Source organism: Phalacrocorax aristotelis, chromosome 2 (genome assembly GCF_949628215.1).
Source record: "Phalacrocorax aristotelis chromosome 2, bGulAri2.1, whole genome shotgun sequence".
In the NCBI taxonomy this organism is placed as follows: Eukaryota; Metazoa; Chordata; class Aves; order Suliformes; family Phalacrocoracidae; genus Phalacrocorax; species Phalacrocorax aristotelis.
The window spans coordinates 61,040,856-61,053,387 of record NC_134277.1 but is presented as its reverse complement, the minus strand read 5'-3'; the positions used below and the strand labels follow the sequence as shown (position 1 = coordinate 61,053,387).

The window sequence follows — 12,532 nt, the reverse complement described above, 5'->3', positions numbered from 1 at the left end:
TTAAAAACCTCAGTTTCACATCATGAAACTTTCAAGGGCTTTTCTACTAAGAAATTAGTCTGGTTTCATTAGTTCTTGATTATATCTATCCTTTCCAATTCCAAGAAAGAGTAATACATTATCAGTTAATGGATAACCTTAAAACCATTTTTTGATGTTATTCAATTAAGAAAGCAACTAGCACAGTCAAAAATGTCTACCACAATTGATTTACCTGTGTCTCTCTGATGAAAAATGTCTTTCTGTAGCTTTCCGAGTTACAAGGACATTGTCTTTCACTCCACTAACTCTCTGAAAATAAATCTCCAGTGAGCAATTTTGCATTGTAAAAGTCACAGTAACATCATGACATGTCCCCATACAAAAAGATTGCTGTCTGGTTCCTTAAGTTCAAGACTGCATAAATACTTCATGTGTCAAGACAGGCGTTAGGCACTTTTTTTTTTCTTTTCAGCTGGGAAATAACAAAAAATTTGAGTGACCAAGGTAAGATTTTAGCAGTCCTCAAGCCACAGAAATTCAGAAAATTTATGCATTTGACACATCATTCTTTTGACAGAACAGATCAAGCCAATGCTACTGAACACCGTTAATACAACTACCCATTTATTTGTGAGTCTTTTCACAGAAAGATGTCCAGTGTTCACCAGCTTTGTACTTTGGAAGGGACGTGAACTTAGCAAACAAAGTTATAAAGTCTTCAGATAAACCTTTTAAACATACAAGGCCCAATTTTCTTCTGCCCTTTCTGTGACTCATAGGGAATTAACTACATCTCTGGGTTTACTGTTGAGCAAAAAAGATCAGAACTGACTTCTCCCAGCAACTTTTGACCTGACTGCAACATATTAAATCTGGGAGCCCTAAACCAAGCTACCTAACAAGGAAAGAAACAGAGTTGTTCGAGCAGTACTAGTATTCTTACATTAAGTGAGAGATCTGAAGGCTATCTGCACTTCTACAGCTGCCTGTCTGTAACTGAACAACTCTAAGGGGAATCAACCCCTCGCCTGCAGCAGAAAACCTCCCCCAACGGCCAAACCTGCCTCCCCAAAATCGGATTTGGTATCCGAGACGGAAAGCCTGACTAACTCTACAAGTTGGTGAGATCGTTTTTCCTGGGGGGCTGCGCACCCTGTGCCGTGTTTCGGGGTTCCCCCCGGCGGGATGCTGGACTAGACCAGCGGCGCAGATGCTACGCCCGGCCCCGACGCCGACGCGCCCCCGCCGCAAAGCAACCGCTCTGCTCGGGACCGAGAGCCCCGGAGGAAAAGCGACCCCCCGCAATACCCCTGGCGTGGCCAGACCCACCCGCAAGGCCCTGCCTGTCGGCTCTCCGGGTAACCCCGCAAAGGACCCCCGGAAAAAATCCCGCTCCCCAAGAGATGCTCTTGCAAAGGGAGGTGGGGAGCTCACACGTCTCCCGAACTTCACCCCCACGCCCCGGAAGAAACCGCTGCCGTGGGGGCCTCGCACACGCCGCGGGGATGCTCGGCCGCTTCCACCAGCCCCCGCGAGGCCGCCGCCGGCGTCCCTGGGCGGCAGCGCCGAGCCCCGCCGCACGCTGCCGGACGCGCCTGGCCGCCCCCCGCCACTCACCCCACAGTAGCAAGACAGGGAGCTGCCGCCGGCGGGAGCCGGGCGCCTCCATCCCGGCGCGGGCGGCAACGGCGAATGGCCGCAGGGGACCGAGCCCGCATGGGGCGGCCGGTCCGCAGCCGCGCTGGGACCGAGCCCGCCTCAACCTCCCCGACGGGGAGGCTCCTCTTCATGCCTCGGCGTCCAGCCCCGAGCGGCGGCGGCGGGGCGGGGACGGGCACGGAGGGGAGCAGCTCCTCCGCCCCCGGGGTGCTCCTAGCGCCGGGCGGGGCTGCACCCGGGGCGTTGGCTGCCGCGGAGGCGTGGGGGCCTACGCGCAGGAAGCGTGCATGTGTGTGCGTGAGTGCGCGGGTGGGTGAGTGTGAGCGTGCGCGTGCGCGCGCCTCTGAGCGCGTGCACACGTATGTGTGCGAGTGCGTGCGTCTGTCTGCATGCAAGTGTGCACATGTGTGTGCGGCAGTGTGCATGTACGTGCATTCAGGGGCAGCCATGCCTCCGGGCCCTCCAAAAGCCACAAGAAGAGGGATCCCTCTCCCAACCCACGGGGCCGGGTGAGTGTTTGGGGGGAAGAATCCTGCCCACCCGCGGAGAAGATTCTGGTCCCTAGTGTCCGGCGCGTTCAGGGACCCCTCGCCCCCTACCCTGGGAGCCCGAGCAGCCTCTCCCCTCCTGGCCACAACATCCTGGCAGAGCGGGGAGATGGCATGAGGGGCTGGAGGGCCCCCTGTGTTAGCCCACCTGCAGCCCTTTCAGTCTGGCTTGCACAGCACCGACATCCTAGCATGCTTAATATTTAGAGCGGAACCTGAGCAGCGAGCTAGCCTAACCCCACAGAGCACCAGAGCAGAGCAGCCAGGAGCTCTAAGAAAACGCTTGATGTATTTTTATGTTGCCATTTGATCTCTGCATGGCTCTATTTAGAGAATGGTACGGTTCCTCATTTTCATCAATATTTAAAGACTGTGGTCCTGGAGCGCGCTTTCAAGGAAATTAGCATCTTCAGCAAGAAACACCAGACTAAGAAGCTGCTAAAGAAGCCTTTTCTTAGCTAACAATAATTGTACTGCTCAGTAATAAAGAGCCAGAGTGTGTTTCGAAGTGTATGGACACTCCAGCTCAGTAACTGCTTTTCAGTAGAGGATTAAATCCCTGCCATTGTTAAAGGTCAAATATGCCATAACGCTTTAAATTTCAAAAAGGTTTTCATGCCATACACAAAAATATAGGGTGCTTTTATATATCAGTCAGGTTCCCATTGACTTTGTACACTTGCATAGCACGGTGCTTTCACACACTTTCGTTTCATCCCAAACATCCCATGGGATCCCAGCGCAGCAGCAGAATTACCCATTGCGTGCCTCCAAAAGCAAACTACTCAATACACAAACTCTTTGATTATCTGCTGTTATCTAGGCTGAAGGAAATGGAAGACACGGGAAATGACAGAGAAGGCTGGAAATCCATTGTGTTGAAATACCTCTGCAGACATTTAAGTGTGTAAGTTATAATGAACCTCCTATCATTTGTGTGCCACTTTTTCCTCTTAGCTGAAAGCAAATCTTGTAAAATACCACAAACCATAAATAAACCATAGCTCAGGGAGATCATCCTTCAGCAGGAGGGGCTGCCTCATCTGCTTTGCAAGGAGCATTTGCAACCTGCCCCTGCCAGAAGGAACTACAGTGAAGTGACAAGCATGAAGGGGCACACACTGCAGACTTGCTATAATAACCTTCGTAACAGTAAGATCTTGGTTTCCCTCATAAAATCTGTTACTGGCAATATCTGAAGTTAAAATTAGTATTTTCAAGAATTTAGACTGATCTTCAGGAGGGTTATACATATTGTGCTTTATATGCAGTATTACACATTAAAAAATATACAATATACTATACAATATACAGTACGTCAGAGACATTTTTGTCACATACGATATGGAGATAATGCTGATAATTTCCCTTTACATCTTTTGTATTTGTTTTCTTCACGTGTTTCACACAAGGAACCAGCAAATTTTATAGGTGAATTATTACTGCTTTCTACTAGCAAGATTCAGCAAGCACTTCCCTTGTGCTTGCAGCAGATAGTATGAAGGTACAAATAGTATACTTGAGGTAGAAAACCAGCTAAAATTTGTAGGCAAATGGACTAATTTAGAGTGTTGTATTGAATCACAAGCCAGCTATGCTAGGTGATATATTCAGCAATGTGATCTAAAATCAGTAAGTCTGATTCACAGGTGTTTCTGAACAAAACTGTCATAGCATTAGAACCATCAGCAAGAGGCAACTTGGGCTGTTTGAAGGTTTTCCTTAACACTACCTCTCCCCCTCTGTTGCAGTTATGCCAAAAAATTTACTTCAGAAAGGCTGCAAGCCTTTTTATTCTGCAAATCTGCCTTAGTAGCATCATGCCTCTACACCAACAGTAGAAATCTGATTCGCCTTCAGATAAGACATGCTGTAAATTCCCTTTCCTGTGCAGATCTCTGAATCCCATCCCTGATGACATGCTGTAACGATAACCTCAAAACCACAGTCTGTTGTAATTTCCAACCATGCAACCTCCAGGGGTCACATGAGCCCATTTTCGGGTACCCTGCAGATGGTGCTGCAATCACATCACTTCAGGCATTGTTCTAATAACTTAAATCTGCTAATAAGCCAATGACTAACAACTAATGACAGAAATAGACAGGTAGGTAGTTGTTTCAGTATGGAAAGTTCCCAAGGAGTCTGAGACAAGAAAAGATGGAAGGAGTCAAGGCATCCAAGACAGGTATTATTGTGAACGCCAGTGTTCAGGGCAGTGTGGGATAAAAGTAATAAACACTCCAGCTCCAGAGGTTAAAGTCAGCCAACAGAAACTAAAATTAAAAAAAAAAAAAGTAATAAAGTAATTTAAAAAAAAAAAGCTGAAGACATTATGCTATGGAAAGCAACATTGCCTTTCCTTGTCACCTCAAGTATTGGCCCAGATAGAGCGGCCACTTGCCTGTGTGGAGAGACCTTGCCTGGTGTTGGACAGAAAAGTTTTCTTCTCTTCCTAGCACAGCAATTTTGTATAAAAGATACATTAAGATTTTAAGACCATGTTTTAATGGGATTGCTTGCTGGAATGAGGTTTGAAAAAGTAGGTTCAGCTCATCTGTGGTTTTAAACTAAAGTAGGTCATCTTTCCCAGTCAGTGCTCCTAGGAGCATGCCTTTCCTCCAGAAATTTAAAAAACTAAAAGGCATCTGCAGGTCATTAAAATTATTTCCTCCTTTATATTTTGCTTGTGTAATTCCACACAAGTCTTTTCTCCTCTCTCTTTACCACAAATGTAGGAAATGTCCAAACATAGTAAAAAAAAGATAGTTAAAAAAATAGCTACTTCCTGTGACTCAAAGGCCACACTGTGGTATACTGACTGCACATAAAAGCCAAATTGATTTTAAATTAGTCAAATTTGATAAGCTCTTTATGCTTATATTACCTGAACCGAAGGGGGAGAAAAAAAGGACATTTTTGTATGCAAAGTTCTTTATTATTTTTTACATAAGAGCAGACAGGGATTAGGGGAGCACACAAATATTTGCCAGCCTTCTAAAACTGCATTTTTTTAAGCCACAGGTGAATATGCTCTGTGATTTCAGCAGAATTCCCATGTTCAGAGCAGAGCATCTAAGCAGTGTGTAAATGTTTCAGTCTGCACTTGGTTGCAGGGGTGCTGAGCTGAGCATATTAAGCACCTCTAAGACCATTTTATTTTGCATACCTAGTTATGGCATGACAGCCTTTCCACTGGCACAACATGTGGGCTTGCTTTGAAGGAACTAGAACATTCAATTACTTTGCTTCCATACTAGTTTCTAGGATGGAAAACTTGACAAGGGACATGAGCATGAATCTGTAAGACCTGGGATGTCTCACTGATTCACAGCTGTTTTTCTCATCAAAAGGAGCATCCCAAGGCTGCTGGTGACTGCATGTCATACACATCGTGATCTTCTCTTCCTGTTGTGCACAGCTATTCTTCGTTTTGCACATCAGGCAGAAGCTTTAGCATAACAGAAAGTCTTCGTAATTTGGGTCAGGCATGGGAAACAAATCATGTCTTCATTTTTAATGTAAACATTAGCAAAATGCGCACAACACTATTCCTTCTAGACTAAATAAAGCCAAAATTAATTTATGGGTTTTTAAACACTTCACTGTCAGTTATATTCTAGAGGCCCTGAATTTTTACTCAGAAAATGCATATTTTTTTTCACAACAGGCTGGCTGAACAGCTTGGAAAATGCCAGCCAGGGAATATGTAGGCTGTCTCCATACATGGTTGTGTCTCTGAGAAATAACTCAGCTTGGAAAATCAAGGAGAAAGGTGCAAGAAGAGAGGTGGAAACACAGACACATATATTTTTATTTTAAAAAATAATAATGCTGTTATGATTTCTCATATATAAAATCTGACAGAGCTGAAGTCTGAAATCTTACAGGATTGGATCATCAATACTCTTGCAGCCATCTGAGGATGGATCATTTTATAACCCTCAATATTCAGCTGACTCTGCAGAGATTGGTGAAGCAGCACAGAGTACCAACATAAATCTGCTTGCAACAGAAAGCAGCAAAGCCTATCCGACTTCAGTCTGAGCCCAGGATTTCTGACTCCACATGTGGACTCTGATCAGTGCAATTATGAACCAGCCAGCATCTCCTTAGCATGAAAACAGACAAATCGTCCTTCTTAGGCACATGAAAGACTGGCTTTAGGGCTGAGCAAGCCAGACCCTAGGACACTTCTTAGGTGTGAAATTCCATAAATTTCCATTCCATGAAAAAATGCAACACTATGTAAAATGGAAAATATTGCCATAGTAAATAAGAGGTTATTCAGAGGCACAAAATGAGTGTAATACATAACATTTGTAATTTTATCTAGTCCTAATTCCTACTCTAGTTCTCCTTTTAAAGTAAAACAGAAAATTTAAAAAACCCCATGGTTTCATTAAGGCTGAGTTCAACTTGCTATTATATTCACACTGTTTCTATCATAATAAATCATCCTATTTTAATCTTGTATTCTTTACAGCCCCAAGGCAACCCCACTTCATGCACAGATCACTTACACTTCTTTCCACAGACACATCTCACAGCATTTGCTACAAATTGCATGAAGTGTAATCCCAGGCACAAAGATTGCCTCATGGTGTTTTACTTGTCCAGTTTCTGTTGCGGTGCAATGGTGCACAGATCCATTTTCCATTACTCAAGGACAAGACCCAGAGAGCTTCCCCAGTGTCATACGTTTGCTTTACAAGTACTGCCTCCCTTTCCCCTGACTGAGAAGTGATGCACAGGAAATACTACTTCTTAATGGGAAATTCAGAGAAAATTTGTTGGCAGTGTGCCTAAAGCACATCACTGGTCGTCACTGCCTTTGAAAAAGGGGAAGGGAAGAAAGAAAGATGATGTGTCAGAGACACATCATTGTTCATGTTTTCTATCACTGTCATAGATGTTTCAAGGGATCTCAAATGTATCCATTCACAAGGGTTTTTTCACCCTTTGAGCACATACTTTCAGAAGCCTCAGGATTCCCTCCAACTAACTTCAGTAAAGGAGACCAATTATTTCCCTCACATAGCAATGAAACTACTGTTTGCATTTATGAGTGCATCAGTTAAAGGTTTAAGCAAGTTTATTGCACTTACAGAAAAGATGGCGTCTGCACGGTTTCTGCTGACCCCAAACAACAAGGAGTTGCTCAGTGTGCCAAGTGACCCTAACTCACATTTGAGGAAATGACGTGTCTCAAACATCTGGAGCAGCACAAAAATAAGAACGGGACATGGGTGGGAAAAGTGAGTTGAAGATTTATCTTGGTAGTACTTGCTATCTTACACCCTACATCAAAGAGCAGCATATGCTGCTGGAAAAGCTGTGCTCAATCTCTGATTCACTGAGAATTAACCTACATTTTAAGGAAATTCCAGCTATTATTAAGAAAAGTGTTTGTTTATGGATTAGTTAACATGAAATAATATCTATACTCAAAGTATAAAATACAGAAGAAAGGAAGGAAGATTCTCTTTTCAAATGCTTGCTTTTTATGAAGGTTTTATTCTTCATAATTACCTTTAACAGAATATCTAGCCCTTCATATTTAACTGATTTGCTGTAAAAATCTTTCACTGTTTTTAACTCTGGTAGTACAATGTTACTGCATCTCATGGAAGTATTGGTGAAATCTTATACAGGATCTCTTCTTACCATTGCTCCTTTTTGTTTTCAGTTTAGAAAAGATCAGAAACAACAAAATTAGATAGCAGTAGTCCCCATAACAAGTTAAATTTACTAGAGATTCAATTGTTCCATGGCAAGGAAGTGAGCAACTAATTGATAAGAACAAGTATTTAAATAACTTAGATTAATTGAGATAGCTCACCTTTGGAATATTTTACATCTGTAACTACCAACAAAATAGCTGCCTATCTTTACCATTGTCTCCTGAGATTTCTAAATGAGAGGAAGGATGTAAGTGGATGGCAGGCACAGCAGGTGGTGTACCACCGGCATGCATGCACACTCACCGTCTCCATCTACTGTATCAGCTGGTTGATTAATTAGTTGCAGCTCAATGATGTCAGGTGGAATTTACTGCTCGATGTTGGAAGTGATAACAGGAATACCTGAAGCAAAGCTCTGTGTAAAAAGTATAGCGCTGCACTAGGAGAAGTAAGAGGTATCAGATAATATGAAATCTCCCCTGGCCAAAAAGCCAAACCAAGATTTAAAGTTCATAGTGAAGTCAAGCAGTGTTGAACACATGCAAGGAGGGGTTTTTCACAGGTGTTGCAAGTGTGTTGCCTGCCTCAATCATCTGTCAGAGGTTCAAATAAGTGGGAGTTTCAAAATCAACCCCAAACAGAATAACCTGAAACAAAAATATAATTATACTTCCCCAAAAATGCTTAAAGCGCATGTTGGGGTGGGGGGAAAAAAAAAAGCATAAATATTTAACCAAAAACATATACCTGTGCACACCATAGATTAGGCAACTGCTTTTAAAAGACAGTATTACTTCCAGGTATTTTTAACTTGCTCTGTCTTCTGCACATGTCCCAACTGTTCCTCTGTTGGAACAATCTCTGCTTATTTTTTGTCTACTCTTCAGAACGTTGCTATTCTAATTCTGAGTAAAATACATGTATATGATTGAGCTTGTGAGGGAAGCTGGTTGAGACTGCACTTCCATCTCTTAAAGGAAAAGGTTTCCTTTAACAATTTCTTGTAACATTTCTTCCTTTCCTGGAAGAAATTAATAAAAAGATCAAAAAGATCATAATTTCCTCAACAACATTTTTCATTTGTCTGTTTTTGGGTAGCATTGTGACAGTTTGTGGGATGGGCTCAGAAAGCCCGAGCATGAGACTGTTTCTTAGGTGAACACTTCCATGGATTTACATTAAATGGTTCTGTGTAAGAGATGGACACAGATGTTTCTTGCAATAATATAATATAGAATTACTTTTCTTAATTAATTCATTAAGGAACATAGCGAATATTATGTAACTGATACAAGGGCTTCCATTAAAGTAAACTTTGAAAGATGCTGATCTTCCTTAATGGACTATAGAAAAATGTGCTGCCCAAACATTAACTGAGAAGACTCAAGCAAAGACCCATTACTATTATCTAGAGAACATAGCAATGGCTTTGCTTAATCAAAGAAGTCCTTTGAAGTGAATTATCTTGACCAAATAAGAGAAAGTAATTATTGGCCCAGAGATAATATGGGTCATAACAGGTAAGATTCCAAACTCTACCAGCGAGAGACACCCTGTGGTAACAGCCTAAACTGTCGCTCTTGCAGTCACCTGCACAGAAATAGCAGAAGAATAAATGATTTGCAATGATGAAATAATAGATTATAAAGCCACCTCATTTAATAATAAATATAACAACAGCAGGGATCTGATGTAAAAGTGGCAATTGCTGTTTCCAAAATGCTCCTCACAATTTTAACCTCATCTTTACGCTCACAAATCAAAGGGTTAATCTTTGTTGTGCCTTCCTCTCTCACTGCCTGAGGTTGACTGTCCATGCAGCTAGAGCTCTTGTTCTGTCTGTCACCTCCCGCGTTAATTCAATTCACAATAACTGCTTTTGCCATCAGTTCACATGCTCCCACCAGCTCACCACATTCAAGAAAATTGTACTGCTTAAATCTCTTTTTTCAAACTTCCTGTCTTCACTTACAAGATCCTTCAAAGACCTCCTCTCCTCTGCCTTTTGCTGACACTTAGTATGTTTACATTACCCCAAACAAATTAAGGAAGATGAGGCTCCCATGACTGTAAGAGCCACAAGGTCTCACACCCACAGAGATCACTGTGACTTTGGTCAGATGAGGTATCATGATGTGCCCAAGCTACATGATGAGGTCTCCTTACCTCCTCTACCCTCTGCTCTACTCTGCTGCTCCCACCCAGAGGATGCCAGACAGTAGACATGCCCCAAAAGGCAGCAGGTGAAGTTGGCCCCTCTGCAATTAGGAAAGCAGCTGGATTTTTCATTAGAGCATGTGTGGTGCCTGTAGCTTTGGGAAGGTGAGAGATAAGGCGAGTTTATATTTTCTCCCAGATCTACCAGACCAGATAAACACGCAGCTTCTCCTTTGCCTGGTTTTGTCAAAATGGGCTTAGCATAAATAGTTTAATTCTATGGAGGTGGGAGAATGAGCAGTTAACCTGGATCATTTTCACAGAAACAGGCTCGGGAGCAAGTACACATACCTTTATACTGGCAGCTCTGATGGACTAAATCTCAGGCTTGACTGAAACCAGTCTGACAGCAACTGAAATACACAAAGAAAAAACCTGAACACTTAAAGAATCTGGAAAGATTATTTAATTCCCAAAGCATAAAAAAGTAACTGAAAAATTTCTATATCTCATATTTCTATGATTGAAGTATTTCTGAACATAAACAGCATCAAGATAAGCTGTAGTTTAATAAAATCAGCTGCAAAGCATACGTTTAAGCAGCATGTTTCCTCTACTCTGCTGTCTTGTGTTCTGCATGGTAGTGCTCCCAGGTAAGACCATTAACACCACTGACTTAAAATCCTATGGCTCATTTCACTTAATGGATTGGAATAAATGTCCATCATCTTCCTGAACTGCAATGCTAAAACGTCATGCATTATTCCACCCACATTTCTCATTTTTACGGGCAACAAGACACTGAATAAATCAATTTTAAACAAAAATTTCAGCTCCCTCTACTGTGCAATCATTAAAAAAAAAAAAGCAGCTTAGTGTTTTGTTATTTAAAACAATATAGGAGTGAAAAGATTTAGACCAAAAATAATGTAAGAAAATACTCAAGAGTTATTTTCTTGTTTTCCCCTGTGTTGAGCAGCTAGGTTTTGAGCTTATTCTGTGCTGATATCTAGAAATCAGATATCATGGACCTAATCTTGTGTTACCCTAGAGCACAACATCCCAATAGAGGAACTGGCCAAGCCTCACTACAGCTTCTGCATACTCCTTTAAAAGCTCAGTCAGATGCACTGGACATCACTACTTAACGAATATCATGCAGCAGTCACATGGTGATGGGGCCACATCACTTTGCTTCAGTATACATGTTGTGTCTGTGAACAGATGTCTTTATATATATATAATCACAAAATATCAAACCCCTGGGGGGGGGGGGGGAAAAACCAAACAAACAAAAAGTAATACATCTTTTACTAAGTGTCAATGAAGCTTAGAATTCTGCTTCATTAGGAGCAGGTTCGCTGATACTCAAAATAAATATAAAAATAATGAGAAGCATAACCAAGGTTGTCTTTCAGTCTGTAAAATCTCCCTCAAATAAAGAGCTCTAACAAGTTAAATCACTTCTAAGTCTTGGATCTCAGGCCCAAGAGAAACCTTCAGCCCAATGAAGATGATGATGGAAAAAGAAAAGGCAGTGGCTCACTCAGTGCATGATTTGCCACAGTACACAGCAGAGGCATCAGCAGCAAGAGACCATTTCTGATTGAAAGCATTTAATCTAGAAATGATTGAGAAAGGGAAAAAAGTTACCACCATCTTCTTTTCATTATGAATTCCCAGAGATGGCATGTGCCTTTAGATGTGCAAACAAATATTCTCAGTTCTGGAATTTAAAATACCTTAAAGTTGGGAACAAGGTGGAGATTTGCTCATCTTCCATCCAAAGAGACATAATTCATCTTTGCTCTGGATGGGCAATGGTTCTCCACTTACAATCTGTGATACTACCTGGCATAAAGTCTCCACATCCTACCTTGAGATTAGAACTATCTTTAGGATTATTTTTTAAAAATTCCTTGGATAAAATTAAGCGGTATCAATGCAGTTGTACCTTAGACAGCAAACTATCTTTAACCTCAGGACCTGGAAGAATGATGGAGAAGATCATGCTTGGGTGCCACTGAAAGACTTTTAAAGAACAATGAAATCATCAGGCATAGTCAACAGGCGTTGATATCCTCCAACGATAAGGTCACCCACCTAACCATTTACCTAATAAAGAAATCAAGAGTTTAATGAAAATCTTCAGTTTTTTAAAGTTGAATGTGTTCATACCTATGATGAAATCACAGAGAGAAATATGGCAACATGGAGATATTAAAGCAGAGAGCAGTTGAAAATTCCCATCTGTAAACAGCATGAAAATGGATGAAACAGGCAGACTTACAGCTCTTTAAGACACTTTAAGTCATTAACAATGACAGGGACAACACTAATGATGAAAGATTTTTAAATATCCAAATACCTTCCCAGATCCTCTGAGGTTTCTTTTTCCTCTCTTCCCTGGTTCAGCTCAGGTAGAGTCCATCAGGTACTCTTTTTTTAATTGACCTGAGTACGGAGGGTTAGTGAAGAAAAGTCCAGAACTGCAAGCTGACC

At 41.9% G+C, this 12,532-nt stretch overlaps 1 protein-coding gene across 6 annotated transcripts in view; it reads right to left on the bottom strand.

Annotated features, from left to right (window-relative positions):
* Window positions 1–12,532, bottom strand: part of RAMP3 (receptor activity modifying protein 3) — a 96,612-nt gene that overhangs the window by 46,441 nt on the left and 37,639 nt on the right. The window contains exons 1-2 of one of the 6 annotated variants that reach the window (XM_075083790.1): window positions 12,399–12,431; window positions 10,382–10,443 (exon numbers count right to left, since the gene is read on the bottom strand). Coding sequence is in view for 2 of the 6 variants with exons in the window: in XM_075083787.1 (XP_074939888.1) it covers window positions 1,600–1,651 (52 nt within the window). In the remaining 4 variants the exon portion in view is untranslated. Of the gene's footprint in view, window positions 1–214; window positions 292–1,599; window positions 2,076–10,381; window positions 10,444–12,398; window positions 12,432–12,532 lie in introns of those variants that run through there. The other 5 variants (XM_075083788.1, XR_012659033.1, XM_075083789.1 and 2 more) reach the window with 5 other exon arrangements.